This window comes from Mustela erminea, chromosome 2 (genome assembly GCF_009829155.1).
Source record: "Mustela erminea isolate mMusErm1 chromosome 2, mMusErm1.Pri, whole genome shotgun sequence".
Classification (NCBI taxonomy): Eukaryota; Metazoa; Chordata; class Mammalia; order Carnivora; family Mustelidae; genus Mustela; species Mustela erminea.
Window position 1 is genome coordinate 92,520,919 of NC_045615.1, and position 21,547 is coordinate 92,542,465.

General features: G+C 33.5%; 1 protein-coding gene across 1 annotated transcript in view; it reads right to left on the minus strand.

The window, feature by feature from the left end:
* SLC7A11 (solute carrier family 7 member 11) overlaps positions 1-8,721 on the minus strand; it is a 66,587-nt gene extending 57,866 nt beyond the window's left edge. The window contains exons 1-3 of the mRNA XM_032333426.1: positions 7,942-8,721; positions 4,311-4,437; positions 305-420 (exon numbers count right to left, since the gene is read on the minus strand). Of these exons, the coding sequence (XP_032189317.1) occupies positions 305-420; positions 4,311-4,437; positions 7,942-8,218 (520 nt within the window). The 5' untranslated portion in view covers positions 8,219-8,721. The remainder of the gene's footprint in view (positions 1-304; positions 421-4,310; positions 4,438-7,941) is intronic.
* Positions 8,722-21,547: the final 12,826 nt, after the last annotated feature.

Below are 21,547 nucleotides of genomic sequence, written 5' to 3' on the forward strand. Positions count from 1 at the left end.
TAAAATCGTTGGGTTTTCATCTTTAAATTTCTACGAATAAGATGGTTTTTGTTTGACCATCTCAGAAGGTTACCCATCATATCTATTGATCCACTGCAAAACTAGCATGTAATGTAATACCAGGGATCACTCTGAATACTTATTTTTTTTCTTTATTTTCCAACATGAATTTGGCAAGGAACTGAAGCCAAAGGAGCAGGATGTGGAGAGCAGTCCCATCATGCAAAAAGTTTACAGAAACTTTGTCATTAATCACTTGTGCTTTTTTTTTTCTCCTTTCCTTATTTATATCTATGATACTCACTTATGCCCACAGCTGTAATGAGCTTGATTGCAAGTTCAGGAATTTCACATTGAATAAAAAAGGGTTCCAGAATGTAGCGTCCAAAGGCCAGAGAAATCACAGCAGTGGCTGCAGGGCTGGGAAAAAACAAACAAACAAACAAAAAAATAGGTTAACAAAGGAAAAAACAAATAGCATCCTCATTAAACTTTTTCTACCTTGAGGTAATGTTATTCAACATAAAGAACATGTTAAATATAAAATCCTGTAATTTTCCAAACTTCATATTTGATTAGGTTGTCACAGACATTCCAAGTAAAATATGGCCTATAACATCGGTGGTTAGTTTAAACTTCTCAAATGTATGAAAGCAAGACTGGGTCCTATCAATTTTGTCCCTGCTTTCCTAGATCTGACTTTTTTTCCCCCTTAAAAATCTAGTTTATTATTTGAGATCCTGATGGAGCTGGGCTTTACAAGAAGCAGTCCTCTCAATAAGTCAACAACTAAACTCCAGCCGCAAGCACAAATGGGGTAAGGGTACAGTGCTAATGAATGGAGCATGGTCAGGAGAATGAATACAAAACCCAACTTCAGAAATTATTATTCATAAGTGCTCATTGAAAATATATGCTTTTGATCTTGACATTGTATTCTTCCTATTTTTTCCAGTACAGACAAAAACTTGAAGAGCCAAGTGATTATTCTTAATTTCATAGAAATATTCAGATGCAAAGTATAAGTTAAAAAATAGAAATGCTGTTATGATTTTACACAACTGAATAAATACCCAGAGATAAGGAAATTAAATAAGTTCAGGTCTATAATAAAAGAGGTAACAAACCACTCTACTTTAATTCTTCAAATATTTCTAAGAGAAAATTGCATGTGCCTTTACATTCACTTCTATAAGAATGCATGCTCTTTAGATACACAGGCAAATTCATGGAATTATCTAATTTCTCATACCAATCTTCACTTTCAGCTTCTCTTCTCATAGTTACTCAGCACCCATGCTCAATCCCTAGATTGTCAGAAAAACCAACCACCATTATGTTCCAAGGTCAGCCTGCTTGTACTAGACAGCATCATATATTTTTTGATTTTCTTCTTTTCCTAAAGACCCTCTCCTCTTCCACCCTCAAAAGATGATTTTTCTTATTCTTCATCATTTGCAAATTTTTAATGTATAAATTAAAATCTGATCACATCATTTTAGTGCTTTCAAAACATGCTCAGGATATGCAAAATCCTTTAGTTACGGCTCCATCTGGTCTAAGCTTTCCCTTCCTCTTGGTTTGCTTCTTCCCACTAGAAGGAGCTGAATACTCTTTGCCAGGAGACTTATTGACAATTTTTTTATACCTCATATCTTTGTTCAATCTTTTTATGCTCAAGGAAGTTCCTTTAATCTTCCGATTGGGTGAGAGTTCCATGAGTACACCCTCTTACCGAGTCTCATGGTTTCCCTTTCATGGTCCTGATCACAGTAGCAACTTTATCCTCAGTATGTGATTCTTGATTGATAACTATTTCCCTCATGTGACCCTGAGCTAAATGAATTCCAGACTCTGTCCATCTTTTTTTTTTTTTTTTTAAGCCTTTATTTATTTATTTGACAGAGAGAGACACTGTGGGAGAGGGATCACAAGCAGGGGGAAGTGGGAGACTGAGAAGCAAGCTTCCAGCCGAGCAAGGAGCCCAACATGGGACTCGATCCCAGGACCCCAGGATCATGACCGGAGCTGAAGACAGATGCTTAACGACTGAGCCACCCAGGCGCCTCTAAGATTCTGTCCATTTTAATCACTGTTTTATTCCCAGTGTTTAGTACAGTATCTATCCTAAGTAGAAAACCAATAAATATTTAAATATATGGTTAATGCTTGAGTTCAATCTAATGACCTCTGCTATGTACTGATGTATGATTTTTTTTTTCTTGAAATCTATGTTCTACAGGTTATTCCTGGAAAATCTGAATCATCATTTTAAGATTTAGACACCATGGGTGCTGTCAACAGATGAGAAATATTAAAGTACCTAGGCATCTTGTCAATCCTCCAGTCATTCATTATTCTGCTTATTTGGAAGACCAACCAAGCACTGTGAGTCCCTTATTACAAAGCAATAGATGAACCCTTCATAATAAGCTTCTAGAATATATCTAGGTTATTTCCTCTGTCAGTACACACACACACACACACACACACACACACACACACACACACCAGAAGCAGATCTTTTGCAGTTAAACTAAGGTTTAATTATGTGCTACTTGGGAACAGGAATTGTGGTTCATTCCACTTTAAGATCTCTTTAACATACCACTAAGCAAACTCAGTAGCTGTTTAAGGAATGAATAAATAAGTGAATGAGCACTGTATCTGTACTACTGTGAACAGAGAGATTGTGTTCATTATGATGCTAAGCAATGAGCCAAAGCCATGCAACAAATACATAGCTGAAGAGGAATTCAAGTGCAGCTATATCAGGCGACAAAGCCCACCATCCTGATAGGCCAGTGCTCAGAATAAGTAGTGTCCTCATTTGAATACTGAGAATGTTGTCTTCAAAATATTTAAACTTAAACTTTTGGTCAAAAAGAACTAAATTACTTGAAAATAATTTAATATTGCCGCTCAAAAAGAATTTACTGTGATACTCAAGACACTGATTAAGAACTATAATGGTTTCAAAAAGTGTGAGAGTTGGTTCTATGTACTTCAAATGCCTGCAGTTCTGATGGGAGAAACAGAACATAGACACCTGGAAATACTAAGTAAGAATACAAGATATGCTGAATGTCAAAGAAGGAGACACTGCATTTTTTCAGAAGAATTAAGAGAGAAAAGAAATATAAACTACGGTGAACAGGAAATGAACTGTGGAAAAGACAGGATTTAAGTTAGCCTTTGAAGAGTAGTATTCAAATAAATCAAAAAAGAGCTGAAGGTATATATCCCAGGCAAATCCCAGATTTTAGAAAAGGACAAAAATACTTCTATATCATTATTCCATTATAATGAGTTTAAAATAATGCTGAATTGTCTAAAATGAGAACAGACTTATAGGAGTAAATACTATTCTAAGCTCTTTGTTAGAAAAGAGATACCTACGACTATAAAAATCATGCTTAGTGTCAAATCGATACTTATTAGCTCCGCATTTGCCCCTTCTGCCCCAGGTGTTAGGATAAAAGCTCACAGGAGCTCTCAGCTGCATATGTCTGATAAGTTTACAGTAAGAGCAAGTTTCTCCAGCTATTTCTGTTAAACTCTGCAATCAGAATGTCCAAGTCACATTTTATGGTAGCAGTCAGCCTTAAGAAACTATGATACTCTACACTTCTCAGATGACATCAAAGATTTCCCACAAAGGTAAAAGAAATTTGCTATTCAGAGTGACTTAGCACTATTTGGTTTGAATTTAAGCCAAGATAATTAGAAAGGAGAATGTATCTTACAACAATAAAAATTTTTTTTCGCAACTATAGTTCACTGATTTGCCTAACAAGAGGAAGTGAGTCACTCAAGCTTTGTTTTGTTTTGTTTTTTATAAAGTAGTAAACTCAGTGACACATTAAGTTGTTAGGCACAGAAGTTTCCTGGTCACGATACAGTGAAGTTAAAGAACGACGTAATCTACAAGAAGAAAACTATTAGCATAGCATTCAATTTTGTCTGGCCAGCCAAAAGGTATGATTTATCAAGTCAGATTTTCATGCTTCATATCCTTTCAGGTCAACATATTTTCTAGAAATGTCAGAGAATAATTGAACATTAAAGAAAATTAGTTACCTTAAAAGTCTGGCATGGTTCGAGAACTACTGCCAGTGACAAAACTGCATAAACACAATAATTGACAGAGGTATTTCATACACATTTCAAACCCTGAAACAGACATGTCTACAACATAGTCACATGACATGCAGATTCCTAATCAGTTAAAAATAATTAAGATGATTTAGAAAGGGTGTAATAAATGGATTTACTTTTCCTTAATTTTTTTTTCTTATTTATGCTCTTACCGTATTATGAGCAGTTCTACCCAGACTCGTACAAAAGCTGGTAATGGGCCAAAGACCTCCAGGATGTATGTATAATGACCACCAGATTTCTTTATACTTGTTCCCAACTCAGCATAGGACAAGGCTCCTGTGAAATGTACATAATAAAAAGGTACAAAGTTAAAATAGTACCAAGTCATCCAGTAGTAGAATTTATATAATAATGTTTATGTTATATGAGATGTTCTGACATCATTTGGTCTGAATGAGATCCTTATTTCAAAAGAAGAAATAGTCATTTGATTGTTAGAAGCCACCAAAATCTTTTTATATCTTCCTCATATTTGGGATCCAGTTCATTGTATTCAAACAGTATAATTTTGTTTGCAATGGTAAAGATAAACTTCTAAAATAGTACCATATTATTAAGAATTTTTAATCTCAAACCTGAGGAAAAGAGAAGATAGATGCCAGTAACACTAACCTATTTTTAAAGTAACTCACACCAAGACAAGGAAGTGTCTCAAATTGACCTCATTATATTAAGAATCCTTTTAATGATATTTTTGTTGCACATCAAAATTAACAAGATTAATTTGTTCTTAATAAAAATATAGACTCTAGGCCTTGCAAGACCTCACTTAATTTGTAGGATATGGTTCATCAACAAAATGAATTTTGACTCCCATATTCTATTTCTAGAAAAGGTTTTATTGGACTTTTTTGAAGTGCACACTTCTGGGTTGTTGAAATAACATACTGCTTAAAAGAGATGCTATAACTTATGTATATTAGGTAAAATTAATTATAAACAGCTAGCAATTTCAGCATTTATCAATACAATTTACATGGACCTGAGCAAGTTATGTAGCCTCCCCAAAACTATATTTCTTCCTTGGTAAAAGGAAAATCTCAGTTCTCACCTCATAAGAGAGTTGTGTGTATATATGTGATAATGGGCTCCAAAGACAGTACTGGGCCTGATACATTGAGGACACCTCATGAAATATACTTATTAATTTGAGTAACTAACTATCAAGAAAATGAAAAATACATCTTGATACTATGTAAAAAATTCTCTTCATATTGCAAAGTACTCAAATGTAGCAAAATTTTTGGCTGAGCTACTTCAGAGTCTGAAAGTGTGGGAAATTATTATTGATCAGAAAAGCTTTAGGCAGAACTGTCCAAAAGGAGCAAAATTTGGATATTCAGTGAAATCTTACTATCATTTATCCTATTCTTGAACTTAGCTCTGTATCAGAATCACCTGGAAGTAAATTTTTATTTAAATACACATAAGGAATAAGGCCCCACACCTATTCTCTACCAAGTGAGTCCATATCTCCAATAGAGGGATCCAGAGAAATCTATTATTTTAAAATTTGTACAGATGATTTTAAAGGTAACTAATCTACAGTTTGATATTGAGGATCACTAATATAGCTTGTTTATTTGTAACTAATTGTAACTACCTGCAATTTACTCTGTTAGTCGCCATGTTGGTAGTCTGTACAAAAAAAGCTTCCAATACAAAATGTTATTGGGAAGTCTTAAGTACCTCAAAATTTATTGCCAGAGAATCAATACCTAACCTGTGTATGCTTTGCTGAAACTCCAGGATAGTTGCCCTAGGTTTAAATAGAGTTCTGGAGGAATGGGATTTTCACTGAAAAGTCTCAAGCTCCATAACCATTTTACCCAGATGAAAAAAGTGCAGAACAGGATGTAAAGATCCATGTACTGTCCCTGGCTTTAAAAAAATTGTAAACCAAATACACAGATTCTTTACTATTAGTCCCAGAGTTCTAGAGTTTTAAGAAAAAGATTTGTTTTCCTTACAGTTTACTTTGCTTCCTGTTAGAAAGGCACTCCTGTCAAAAACTCCTAGGAACTTAAATGACAAAATGTAAATACAGATAAGTAGATTAATCCAGGAGCATGCGCCCTGTGATTAGTAACCAAAGAATATCAGCTCAAGTGTCACCAAGCTAGTCCTTTTAACTTTTTTTTTCCCCTGAGCATCTGCTTGAGTTGGTATACTTACACAGAACCATATTTTCATAGCATAACAGCATTTTAACTAGTTCAATCCTCAGCCCAATCCATTTTATTATACCTGAATAACTTTATTTTGTACACACATCCAATCACAGAGTAGGAGCTGCATGTATAGAAGTATGAAAAGTCCAGGAAATTGGTTATGTTTTTTCCTATTAGACATCGATTTATTCTCAATTTACCAAGTATTTGTAGACAATTAAAGGCTAAAGGTGCACAAAGTCATTTAAAAAGCACAAGAGTTAGGTTTCTGTTTGTCTATTGATGGGCATGCTAGACCCACACAGAATACCACAAACTTTCTAAAAACTGAAAAACAATTCTTCTACAGATCTTTCTATACTAAGGCTCTGTTTTGACAAGTTTTCCTTGAAATACTTTCTTCCTAATAATGGATATTTAGGTTCTCTAGATGAACACCCAAAGTAACAATTAAAACATGACAAGGCCTTAAGAATGGAAGGATGGGTACACATAGGACCAAGAGATAGGACTCAGCCCTAGAGTAGGGCAAAGCTTTGGGTTAATACCTTTACAGAGTAGAGCCTTTTAGAATTAAAACACACTAGTTGCCACAAAAGAGCAAATATATCTTAGACATTTACTGCACAGTGTAAGCAAAACTTAAATATTTTTGACCGTCCACCAGTTTTTGTCACCTCTATAACTACCTCAGGTAGGTTTCTAGTAATTTGCCGACCCCATAAAAGAGATTTATTATTTGCTATTAACATCAATCAATAAAAGAGATCTAGATTTGGAAGCAAAATTGATCATCATACTTCTAGTAGTAGTTCTGTTCAGACTGACTCGGCAGACAGGTAGACAGGTCAACAGGTTATCCATGTCCCTGAAGACCCAGTGAACTATAAATGAAGGAAACAGAGCACAGCAAGCTAACACCCAATTCCAATTTTACTCTTCATACTTTAAAAGTTTACAAGTGTTAGGGAGAGATGAAAGATTGAAAAAAAAATTGAAATATGCTCAGACCCTTGCAATATTCCCACCTATCACAGGAATCAAGTTGTGTGCCAACACACACTATATCATGGCAAGGACTGTTGAGAAAACATTAGGAACTGACAAGCACGCGAGGTTAAAAAGTTAAAAAGACTGCACCCCATCCCCCTTGGTTTGTTTTGGCAATAAAAACACGATAACACTTCTGCTGAATGCTCAGTTCTGTGTCTAAATAGGCCACGCTGGGTTTCACTTCACAGGTGTTTCATTCAGCGTGCCGGCTTCCAAGACGCCTCAAACATACGTAAGGAAGCATACTGCCTGGTAGATTTTAGTGGGTCATCAGTTCGCATTCGCTCTCACCGCCACAGGGAAGTCAGAAACAGTCTGTCTTAGTCAGGAAAAGGGACTCCGGGCTGCAGGAAGGAAGGTGGTGCAATTCAGGGTCCTGCCAACAGTGAACACTGTGTTTGGGCAGTTCGCACACTTAAACAAAAATCAGAAAGTTTGACGTAGTCTGTGCCATTCATCCACTCCTTAAAAATGACTCTTTGCTTTCTCAGAAAGTAAACTGCCCAGCACCACAGACATACCCCCTCCCCCCCCCGGGAGAAGAAGCTGCACTCACCAAATAGTGACAGGACCCCACAGACTGTCCAGATAATCAGAGACATGCCCACGCTGCCCGTGTTCTGGAGCACGCCCTTGGGAGAGATGAAGATTCCTGCTCCAATGATGGTGCCAATGATGATGGAGATGCCCCTCAGCAAAGTGATTTTCTTCTTCAGCACCACTTTCTCCTGCCCAGGGGGCTCCTTGCCACCCAAGGAAGGCAGCTTCCCATTAACATTCCCCTGCAGGTAACCTCCACTGGAGATGGTGGACACGACAGGCTTTCTGACCATTGTAGTGACACACAGGAAAAATGAAATGGAGGAAAAAAAAATAAAAATAAAAACCCCAAACTTTCAACTTTGTGTCTCTTGGTGGGACTGACCAAACCTCTTCCTCTCTGCTTTCAGACTGTCTCTTTCAGCGCTATTGTGTTCACAGGTAGGAACTCAAAGGTGTATTTTCTCCTTCACAGCTATCTAATTACTCCTCAGAAAACACCTGTGTGTTCATGGTGCTCCCGCTCCTCCACCACCTCAGACTACCTCTGCTGCTGCGGCTGCTGCTACCGCCCTATGATTACAGACCAGCTCAGCTTCCTCAGGGGCTGGTATTTAAGCTCCTGCCTGTCACACCAACTTATTCCAGCTTAATGATGATGCAAATTCTCCAGGTTTGCATCAGCCACATGAGAAGGCTCCAGCATTACTCAGCTCTTTAAAAAAAAAAAAAAAAAAAAAACACAACAGCATGTTGCTCAACTGACCTAAGCTTTTCAGAGAACAAAGCACACACTTTAAAGGGATCTTAACCAATCCAGAAGTAGTAAATTCGGAACAGACCTTCTCAGAGATTTAAAGCAACTCCTAGTGAGGGACAAAAGCTCTTCATGCGAAAAGAAAATGAAAAATGAAACAGGAAATGATCACTGCTTTGTGAGGAGTTTCTTTTTTAACTTACGGGTGAAACATATCACATACAACTGCTTTGATAATAGAACACAACCCAAAGCTGCATTGTTTGTGACAAAAAGTTTTTAGATTTCATAACATTTCCTGCTGAGGTTTTTTTTTTTTTTTGGTGGGGGGAGGGTATCTGAGTAATACAGTCAAATCTAGTTTTTACGAAGCTAGGATGATTCTGCATAGCTGCTGTCATGCACAGAGCAGTTGTGAGACTTACTCAACATTAAAAAGATAAAAATGATTTCTTGCTACCTGTAATACATGTGTATTTAAAACCACCACCTGAGTGTAAGAGATTTAAAAATCATAGTGACTCCAGAAAATAGCCATTTTCTGATTCTCCTAAACTCTAGGTGATCCCCAAAACTAAGTCAAAGATACACATTCTTCATTTGCATGTTGTTTCATTGAATTTCCAAAAAAATCAATTTCAAAATTAAGCAATGATTACAATGACATAAAACTATGCATATAGCAAAAACCTGAAAAGGAACACATAGAATAATAGTTTTGGAAAGTGTGATATGTATGATTTTTTTTTTCTAAAGTGTATAAACTTTGTTATATCATGATTATAAATTTAAAATGAATTGGAAGTATAAGTTAATGTTAAAATGTACTGTTAAAATTCTTAAAACAGTAAGAAAGACAAAACATTTTAAACCCCACTAACTCTCCTAATTTAGTGTCCATAAAACAAACACCAAAAAAAAAAAAAAAAAAAAAAATCCTAGATTCCTTTTGGTTGTGGTTATACACGGTTTCGGATTCAGTGAGAATTTAACATTATCATTACCCTGAAGCTACATTTACAAACACCATTAAATACACTTCTAAATGTCTGAACAGGAATAACAAACAAAAAGTGTGAGAGAGAGGTGGAGATGAGGTGGGTGGGAGGTTCAGGAGGGTGCAGGAAAGAAACAGCCACTAGGAAAGTAGCACAGAGAAGGTCAGAATCATTTCTGTTATTTTGGCACCTGAGAAAATTCTACCACCTCCAAGCTCCTCCATCCAAATAATTGAGCCTTTATCACTTCCTTTGTATATTATCACACCTAAATCCTATCTAATTTGCTTTGGGTATTTCAAGTCAGGGTTTTTATACAGCCAAAATAAAAAGTTTTTCCCAGCTGTTACACTTTTCATAAAGTAAAAATGGGTAGTTTCCCTCATTCAATCTGTGGACACTTCTATAAAAAAGGAAGCTAAGGGAAGATTCTTCTTCACTTCTCCTCTCCCTACCTGTCCTTCCCCTCACACAAGTGAGGAGTGAGCTTTCTGTTTCCCCCAAAAAGAGAACTGATTAGTGCTGAAGAAATATAAGTTAAAATTAGAACACTAGAAATCCCAGGGAATAACTTTTTATCTTTACCTCACATGGAATGACACTTTGATTTTAAATTTTGTGCTAAATGACTGAACTAATAAATTGAGACTACAACCCCATTCAGACAGGAAGTCAGGTAAATTCTAAAAGAAGAAAAAAAATGTTCTTTTAATATCAAATAACTTTCTCCTCTTTTGTAGTATTATGAAAAACTTGAAGTTTGACTAATGACCAAAAAGACTCTACTATCATATAAGAGAGCCATATTCAAAAATTTTGCAAAGCTGCAGGTAATCATCAAAGACACAACATACCTCTTCCAACCACCCACATATTTGCAGAAATTTCAGGTTCTAAGGAAAATGTTGAGTAAACATCAACATTAACGAACTCTTCTAATCTACAGTCTTAAACTTTGTAAACTAAGAATTTATAGTCTTCAAATACGTGTGTATCATAAAAATGAGTCCTAAGCCAGTACATTTATATTCCTCCTAATTCAGGCTTCATTTTAAGCATTCCTGTCAAATTAGTGCTATTCACAAATATTTAGCTAGTGCTCTCTATGCACAATGGATACCCCCAGCTCTCTAAAAGTATCTTAGGAAAAAAACAAATGTGATATACTGTGGTTGGTTCCCTTTTCTGGTAATAATTTCTGTCTCATGATTATAAATATGTGCATGTAGGGACGCCTGGGTGGCTCAGTTGGTTAAGTGGCTGCCTTTGGCTCAGGCCATGATCCCAGCATCCAGGGATCGAGTACCACATTGGGCTCCTTACTCAGCAGGGAGCCTGCTTCTCCTTCTGCCTCTGCCTACCACTCTGTCTGCCCGTGCTTGCTCTCTCTCTCTAACAAATAAATTAAAATTAAGAAAAAAGATCTCAAAAAAATAAAAATAAAAATAAATATGTGCATGTAATGATGTGGCCAAAAGTAATCCTCTTTCTGGCTGCCAGGTATAGGAATGTAACCTGAGCCAAGACATTACTAAACAGAATGAGATTTATCTTTTCTCAACCAGTGAAAGTTGTAAAGATGTGACTCAGAACAAATGGTGACCATGTGCCCTGCCATGTTGAGTAAGTCCTCATGAAACAAAAGAGAGTATGCAGAGATGAGAGACACTTTTAAAGTCCGGAATCATCAAGGCCTGATTTCATTCCAAAGGGACCCAGGTTGGCTCGAGGTCCTGCACACACAAAACAGTGACATGAGTGGTAGACCTAAAGGTAAATGACGTATCATTAAAGCTTATCAAATGGGTTGATTTATGATGCTCATTAGCACATGGGATTATTAGCACATGGGATTATTAGCACATAGGATCATCAGCAACTGAAGCATGGCTAGGCCAACTGAGATACGTGTAAAATAGTCACTAGAATTTGAAATTTTATTTTTAGAAAAAGAAAAAACTTCAGTTGATAATTGTATCATTCATATTAATTTCACCTGTTCCTATTTTTTTAAAGGGGCTACTTAAAATTAAAATTATACATGTGGTACATGGGGCACCTGAGTGGCTCAGTCTGTTAAACGTCCAACTCTTGATTGTACCTCTGGTCACAGTCTCAGAGTTATGAAATCGAGCCCCATGTTGGGCTCTACAGTAGGCATGGAGTCCGCTTAAGATTTTCTCTCTCTCCCTCTGCCCCTCCCACCCCCACGCCCTCTCTCTCTTTCCCTCTCTCAAATAAATAGATAGATAGATAAAATTATATATGTTGTACAAATATCTGGCTCCCATTATAACTCTAATAGACAGTGCTGATCTAAAAAAAACATAAAACGTGTTCTCAACAGGTATAAAAAGGGATTTCTTAAAAAGGACATACAAAGTACTAATCACAAAAACAAAATATATTGTAATATATTAAAATTAAGAATTTCAGTTCATCAAAAGACATGATTGAGAGATTGTAAAAGTGAACCATAAAATAAGAGAGAGTATTTCCAACTGGCAAAGATCTCATATCCAGAATAAATAATAAATTCTTACAAATCAATAGGAATAAGATGGGCAACCTAATAGAAAATCCACAAGAAATCTGAACAGACACTTGATAAATGGCCAATGAATTTTTTTAAAAACTGCAAAACCAAATAGGTCATTAGGGGAATTAAAACTAAAACTACAATGTGGTATTAATTCCCATGATCATAGCGGCCCACATGAGAAAGATGACAACACCTGGAACAGTAAGAGTGTGGCACAACTAGTAAAACCTACTAAAGTTAAATGTACACGTATGCTTTGACTAATAAATTCCATTTCTAGGAATATAAACCAAAAAATGCAGGACATTCACATGCCAAAAGATATGGATGAAAAATATTCATAGTAGCTTTATTTATAAATGCCAAATAATAAAAATAACACAAATGTATTGTTGTATATTTTCAGTGAAATACAACAAGACAATAAAAAAGGAACAACAGCTATGTACAATAATATGGATAACTCTCACATAATATTAGACAACGTATACAAAATAAAATACTATATAATTTAATTAACATATAAAAAAACAAGCAAATGACTCTATAGGGTAAAAACTCTGATGGTTGTCTTTGGAGATAACTGGATTCTAGTGATTGGAACGACACAAAGGCAGTTCCAGGGTCCTAGTAATGTACTATTCAACAACTTTGGTAGTAATTACAGTAGTCTTTCAACTTTGTGATAATTCACTGGGCTGTACACTTGCATTTTTGTACTTTATTGTATCTATGTCAAAATTCGATTTAAAAAAAAATAAGCATTTCAGTTGAAAATTTATAATAGCCTCTCAAAAGCAGATGAAGCAGATTAATTAAGCAAAACATGAGAAAAATCTGAAGAATATAATTAATAAGCTTAGGATAGTAGCTCTATAGAAAACTTCCTATCCACCAAATAGAAAACACAGATTATTTTAAAGTGTATATAAAGCTTTCACAGAAGAAACTGTGTAGATCTATGATAAAAGGAAACTCTAATACATTCCAAAGAATTAACACCAACACTACATTCTTATCACAATGCAACAAAATTAAAAATAACAACTGTTAAAGTAAAAAAATTTACATTAATTTATAGTAATTTAATTTAATTTTAATTTTAATTTAATTTAAAAATATATTATCAATGTATCTTTACATTGAAGAAGAAACATGAGAAAAATATACAAATTACTTAAAAGTAAATAAGAAAGTATATGTTCAAATTTGTGAGACTCAGTAAAAAATAAAGAAAGAAAAAAATTCAAAGCTATAAGTTACTAATCAAAAAATAAGAAACACTTAAGCACTGTTGGGAGGAGTGCAAATTTGTGCAAACACTGTGGGAAACAATATGGAGTTTCCTCTAAAAATTAAAAATAGAATTACCAAAGGATCCAGTAGTTCAACTACTGATTACTTGCTGAAAGAATATGAAAACACTAATTCAAAAAGATATATGCTCCTCTATGTTTACTGCAGCATTATTTCCAATAGCCAAATTATGGAAGCAGCCTAAATGTCTATGGATAAAGAAGGGATATATTAATATATAAGTTTATATATATACATATATATATATGTATAGGAGACATATATACATACATATAATAGAATATTATTCAGCCATAAAAAAGAATGGAATTATGCCATTTGTACAACATGGATAGATCTAGAGGGTATAATGCTAAGTGAAATAAATCCCCCAGAAATACAAATACTCCATGATTTCATTCATATGCAGGATTTAAGAAATAAAACAAATGAACAAAACTAAAAATATATATTAACTAAAAATCAGACTTCTAATTATAGAGAACAAACTGTTGATTACTAGAGGGGAAGTGGAAGGGCGGATAGGTGAAATAGGTGCAGAGATTAAAAGTACACTTATCAGGATGAGCACTGGGTAATGTTTAGATCGCTATGTTGTATACCTGCAACTAATGCAACACTGTTTGTTAACTATGCTGGAATTATTTTTTTAATTTAAAAAATTAAAAATGGGAAAAATTTAGATCAAATAAGCCGAATATCTAACACAGAATTTGGGAGAAAAAGACTATATTTAAAGAAGAAAAAAAGATAATTCAAGGAATCAAGAAATTAAGAATGAAAAGATGAAAGAAACTATTCCCACAAGCAAATTTTAATTATTTGTAAAGACCAATATAGATAAAAGTCTGACAAAAGTAAACAAAGAAAAATTAGGAAGTTAATTATATCTGGAATGAAAAAGAGAAAATACCATGGAGAGCTAGACAGTTTTTAAATAACAAAGGGGTATAATGAACAACTATATGGCAAATAATAAGAAAACCTAGTATAAATGGACATATTCTGGAAAACAAATATTAGAATTTGAAATGGCACTGAAATAGAAACATTGAATAAATAAGAAAAATTGAATAACAATTTAAAGTGATAATCAAAGACAAGCTTGACTCAAAAAACCAAACAACAACAACAAATAAAAGTTAAGCCCTATTTGTTTTACATGAAAACCTACCAAATTTTCATGAACTAAATAATTCCTTTCTTAGAGAAGTTATTTAAGAGACTTAAAATTTTTACTGTAGGAACAGGCAAGGACTTTATCTGAAATTGTATCTTTATTTTATGTATCCTCCCTGACCTGCTTTCTGTATGTTCTTACGAGTACTCATTAAAACATTCTTTAGTAGATCACTTGTATGTGATTCTTCATCTCACAGTATTTGTCTGGAGAATCTGATCTAAGATGGTTGATATTGAAAGTAGTCTAGAATCCAAACTCTAGGAAAGAGATTTGTAGTTTACTCGCTCACCTGTCAAATAGCAGTAAGGACCCCAACATTAGAGGCAAGTAGAATACTTACATCAACTGTCAGGCTATTGTATTGCAATTGCTAAGACTTTCCCCTGAGGTGAACTGGGATAAAACACAGTTGGAAAGGGATGCACTGCCTTGCACAAACTCTTTGGTATTTGGGAACAGTAGAAACATTCCTCTTAATGTTAGGAATAAGACAAATTCACTGTCACTGTTATCATTTAATATCTATTTGGTACTAGCCACCTCAATTAGATAAGAAAAAGAACTTAGGCATTAAAAAAATGAAAAATGAAGGCAAAAATTCTCATTATTTTTTAATTAGCCGGAAAAAAATAAGACATTTAACAACAGCAATGAAAAATTACTACCATAATCAAAGTATTGTAAGGTAATGAATAAAAATAAATGAACGGAAAAGCAGTAAATTTCATACATTGTATATATGTGTGTTTATATATAAAAACAATTATATGAAATAATGAAAGCACTTATGTCATTTAAAATAACAATGATGAATTGAAAACTAAAATGAAATTAACAAGAAATTGGTAAAGCATACACTTAAAAAACCAGCTTGAACAAATGAAAAGGTATGTTATGCTCTTGGATTGAAAGACTATCCAAATAGCTGCCAATTTTTATAATTAATTTGAAAATAGAATACAATCCAAGTGAAAATGCCAAATATTTAACTAGAAAAAGTGATTCTGCAGTTATATGAGAATGCTGTCTCTTAATCCTGAAAAATAAGAGCATTGAGGGAATTCTAGACTATCAAGATGTATTATAACTCTTTAGTAGTTAAAACTCTGAGGCATCAGTATTTTTAAAAACAGTTATAGAATAGAATACAAAACCCAGGAATTGACCTAAATACATTCAGAACTTTATCAAGTGATGAAAGCAACATCTCAAACTAGAAAGGAAAATATGAACTATTCAATAATGAAGTGAAGAAAGCTAGATAATCATTTAGAAAAACATAAAGTTGAATCAGTCCTACATATCTTACAACAGAAATAAAATCCCAATAGATCCCGGGTGTCAATGTAAAAAGGAAATTACACAAGTCCTATAACAAAACATAGTAGAATTCCTGTAAAATCTAAGAGTGGAGAAGGTTTATCTAAATGACACAAAATCCAGAAGCCATTAAAAAAATCATAATATTAGGAGAATACAAATTTTAAAATCCATGTTGCAAAAAAAATAGTAAAAAATGAAAATGGGATAATATTTTATATTATATTATTATATATTATATTGTTACAGCCAAAGATCTGGTCTCTTTAAATTTAACAACTTTATACAAATCAATAGGAAAAAAGATACCAAAACTAATAGAAATTAGCAAAGGATATTAATAAATTCTTCACAGAAAAGAAAATACAAATGTTTTCATACATATGAAAAGACGCTCAAGCTTACTCATATTGAGAGAAATGCAATTCCATAAATCAAGGATGTGCTTAATAATAAGTAGAGCTGGTCAAGAAGAGAAGCTTTCTTGAAGCAGCTCTTATTGTTCAAACTTGGAATAATTTGAGCATCATGAAAGATAATGATTGCAAAGAAAAATAATTTTTAAAATAATTTTTAAATCATTTTAAAAAATGATTAAGTGTAGTTTTCCTAGGAGAGAAAGAGGGAAGGGAAAGAAGGGAAAAAAAGGAAATTTGTTCTTTAAAGAATCACAGCTAATATACGTAAAAGGAGTGAAGAATTAGAAAATCAGTTATTTTGCAATTCAATGCAATAATTGATTCATATAACAATCACTATTAGTGCAAAAACCACCAGGTGAAACCTTGTTGAAAGACAGAATATTTAATAAGCCTGAATTATCTCTCCAAAAAATATTTATAATCTTCAAAGAAGGAAACAGACCTTTTACAACACAGAGATATGACTGTCACTACCTTAATTAAGTGTTCAACATAAATACCATCAATAGGGCCTATAGATGTAACCAATACTGATTATCCAATACTACCTATGTAGAATTCTTGCCCAAAATATTTAACTTGAATTCAATGATGGGGGAAAAATTAGAAACATCCATAATCAGAGAACATTTATTTAACAAGTAGCCTATGATTTTTTAAAAAAAATTCAAGGTGATACAAGACAAGGGAGGCGGGGGACTATTCTATATTAGAAGAAATTAAGGAGATATTACAACCTAAGGCAGTCTGTGAAACTTGACTGATCCTCAGATTTTTAAAAAAGGATATACTAAATATATTTGCAGCAACTGAGGAAGTTTGAATAACAATTATGTTTTGGATAATATATGGAATTTTGTTAATTTTCTTAAGTATAACAATAAAATTGTGATTACATGGAAAATACAATTTTTCTTTACAACTGAATATATAATATATATGGGTAAGGTATCACGATGTATCTAATGTATTTCTAAGTGGTTCAGCAAAATGTGTAAAGAGAGATAAGTGAAATGCAGAATAATATTAACATTGTGTTATAGTTTGTGGTAGCCAATGTTTCAAAACATCAAAGCCCATCAGAACTGGAATGGTCAAATAATTATCCAAATATACAACATAATACTAGCCAGCTATTTTTAAAAACCCCAACCTTCAAATTTCTTAATGTCAAGATACATAGATTTCTAAATTATATATGCTAATAAGTAACAAAGGAAGAACAATCATTGTGTGGGTGTGTGTATAAATATGACTACATAAAATCTCCACATGGAAATTGAGTAGATGGGGTCAGAGTAGGAAAGAAATTCTCACTATATACTTTTTCCAGTGCCATTTGAAATTTAATTTGATATTTAATCACTGTGAATGAATACTTATTGTAGCAACAACAGCAGTTTTAACAAAGTACAATAATAGAGAAAGCTCAAAAAATGTAGAAAGAAAGAAGATAATAAGGCAATAACAGAAATTGACATAAATGATGATAATAACAAACAAAAGAAACATTATATGATTCTATGAAAAACTGACAAGCTAAGCATACTTTTGACAGGATGGATTAAGGTATAAACAAACAAGGTAAAAGCAAATCTTCATGAAAGAAATATAGGGGTCTTAACCACCAACAAAATACAGGCTTAAAAACTAATAAAGTGGTCCAAATTCAAGCTAATTCATTTGAAAAAATCACATTAAACACAACTTTCTAGAAAAATCACCATCACCAAAATGACTCAAGAATAGAAATTTTGAATTCTTTAATAGTTAGAAACTAATCAGCAGTTTAACAATCATATATAATGAATGAACAAAAAATATACAAGTAAATATAGGAAAATCTACATTCAAATAAAACATAATTTGTGGTGGCGCCTGGGTGGCTCAGTGGGTTAAGCTTTTGCCTTTGGCTCTGGTCATGATCCCAGGGTCATGGGATTGAGCCCCGCATCAGGCTCTCTGCTCAGCAAAGAGCTTGCTTCCCCCCATCCCTGCCTACTTGTGATCTCTGTCAAATAAATAAATAAAATCTTAAAAAAAAAATACTTTCTGTCTTAAGCAAATTGTTACCCAAAGTAGAAAGAGAAAAAGTAATCTCCAAAAAAAAAAGACAGTAAAAACAAGGAAAATGAGGGTCCAGTTTTACTTGAAACACAGATAAATGCATGCTGAAGTATTAACATAAATCATTAAATATTAGTTAACTATAATCAATAATGTGTTAAACAATTCACAATAATCAAATCATGTGATCTCAATAATATAAAGTAAGTTTAACAACAGAAAAATCAGTGCAAATTTTAAATTATGTAATTAGTGGATGCTAATAATTATAAATTTCACATTTTTATGTATGTTATTTTATATATGCTTATATAGTAAAATATACACATACATATTCTATTCGGTATTTTATTGAAATTCATAACCAACACAAAAAGGACAGAAAAGGAAATTGAAAGTATAAAAATTATTTTTAAAATATCCTGGTTATTCACAGGTGATATTACTGTCTAAACAAAAGCCCAAGATAACCCACAAATCAGAATATTAAAAGTAAGAAGAATTTTCAGTACAGTTGCTGGATATAAGATTATTACATAAAAAATTACATTTCTAAACATAAAACAAATAACTATAAAATATAATCCTTTAGAAAGTATCATTAATTGAAATTTGCTAAATGATGGGTCTGTGGCAGAGAATTAAATATGCCAATATATGGAAATATATATTATTTCCACCTAGCAAGCAATCAAAAGTGAAATGTCAAGTTACCCCTTCTAAAAAAAATGTGTCATTAATGATTTTTAAAAAATGCAGAATACCTAAAAGTAAGTTCAAATTTTAGTAAAAAAACTGTAGTATTTACTGACTTACAAGATTTATTGAGCAGACCTATACCCTCTTCTTGAATGACAAACTCTTTATTTTAAAGATGTCAGTTCTCACTAAATGAGAACTGCTATATCAAACTAAAATCAAAACTTAGCATTTTATGAAACTAGATAGCTCATCCTCAAATTTATGTTACAGTGAAAAGCCAGAAATATCCAGGACACATTAAAAAAAAAAAACAAAAACACTAGTATGAAGAGGATTCAACCAACTGGAAGTCATGACTTATTAAAAACACATGGTCACTAAATTCATAAGATACTGGTACAAAAACAAATAGACCAGTGGAAGAGAACAGATAGGTTATTAAAAAGACTTAATTATATACAGAGTATTGGTATTTGACAGGTAGCACTACAGCACAGTGGAGACAGAGTGGTCTGTTTAATGCACAATATAGGAAAAGATATCTATGCAGAAAAGGTTGAAATTATACCCCTACCTCACACCACGCACACGCACACACACACACACACACGCGCACGCATACTCACACGCACACACATACACACACAAATATTTTTGACAGATAAAGCTTTAAACAATAGAAATCAAATTTAAAAAATATTTTACAAGAATATATAGGAGTAAATTTTATGTCACCACATTGTGAAAGATTTCTTACAAGAGAAAGATACGTACATGGCTTACTTCCGCATTTGATGAGTTCTCTGCTCTAATGTTACCTTATAATAAAGGCCTTCTTTGACCACCAGATATAGAATACTGGCCCCCATTCTTGAAGCTTGATATTCTCTATATTATTATCCTGTTTTAGTTGTCATCACAGAAACTGGTACCACTATTGAGATGGGAGTAGGAACTTTATAGTGTTCAGTCCTCTGTTCCCAAGATCTAGTAGCTCATACATAGTATTCTCTTAATAACATTTGTAGAATTATAAAAATGCAAAAAAGCTTTAAAAAGTATTAATAAATTTACCACAGTGAGCTCAAATTTTTGTATAAAAATCTTCATCAACATAGAAATAAGCTATATCTGAAAGATATTTACATTCCCCCTAAGAGAAGGACTTAAAGTCCAAAATATATAAAGATATGTGCAAATCTATAAGAAAAGAAGAATGATGAAAGATAAGATTTAATTAGACTAGTCACAGAAAAGAAGATCTACCAGGCAAGTAACATGAAAATGTGTACCACGTTAGGTACACAACCACTTTACTGACAAATGGTAATAGTAAATATGCCACTTCCAGCACTGCTTCAAAAAATCAAGTGAGGCTTACCTACCTAAAACACAGAGAAGGAAGCGAGTGCACCCAAGACCTACCTCAGAGATGTCAGCTACATTCTTCAACAGCGATGGAGGGTCCAGCTTACCAGGGGCAGAACAGAACATGTGAATGAGAGAGGTCCCCCCTGGCTTTCTGTTTGCATGACATCCACTCTCCAGACCTCGCCTGACATAAATAATCCTGGACTACTTCTACATGTGAACTAATCTGGGTAAGTGCCAAAACCACCTCATCTGGGCCAGGTTTATCTCATCAATCTCAGAAGTATACAATCTACAATATGATTGCAAGTTACCCTGTGTTACGCCTAGACATGAACTAACTTCATCCAGCTTCCTCACCCACCCTAGGCTAACATAGTTTCATCCAAACTAGAATCAGAGGAAAAAAACACATTCTTCATAAATACATATGCAATGATTACCACAGCTGACCACACACTAGGCCATAAAACAAATCCCACAATTTTTCAGATGAAAGGTATTATACAGGTCATGTTCTCTGACCACAACACAATTAAGTTATAAGTTCTGCATAGGAAATATAAAGACCCATTAAGAACTCATTGGTCACAACATAAATGGTAAGAAATTTAAAAATTTGAGAGATTAATAAAAATGAAATTAATTAATAAAAATAAAAATGCTATATTTAAATTTAGGGACATTGGTTAAGGTCTCACTGAAGAGAATACACAGCCTTAACTGTTCATGTTAGAAAAGAAGACTAAAGAATTAGAGTAAACATCTAACAAAAAATTAAAAACAAATAACAAGCTCATGGAAAGTAAAGGAAATCATTAGAAAGATGAAATAGGAACACTCCATACACGTGTAAGTCAGATCTCTGAAAGGTGACAACATAGAAGTAAAACCTCTTATAATGCTGAGGGATAAGAAGAGAAAGGGAGTACATAAACAATAT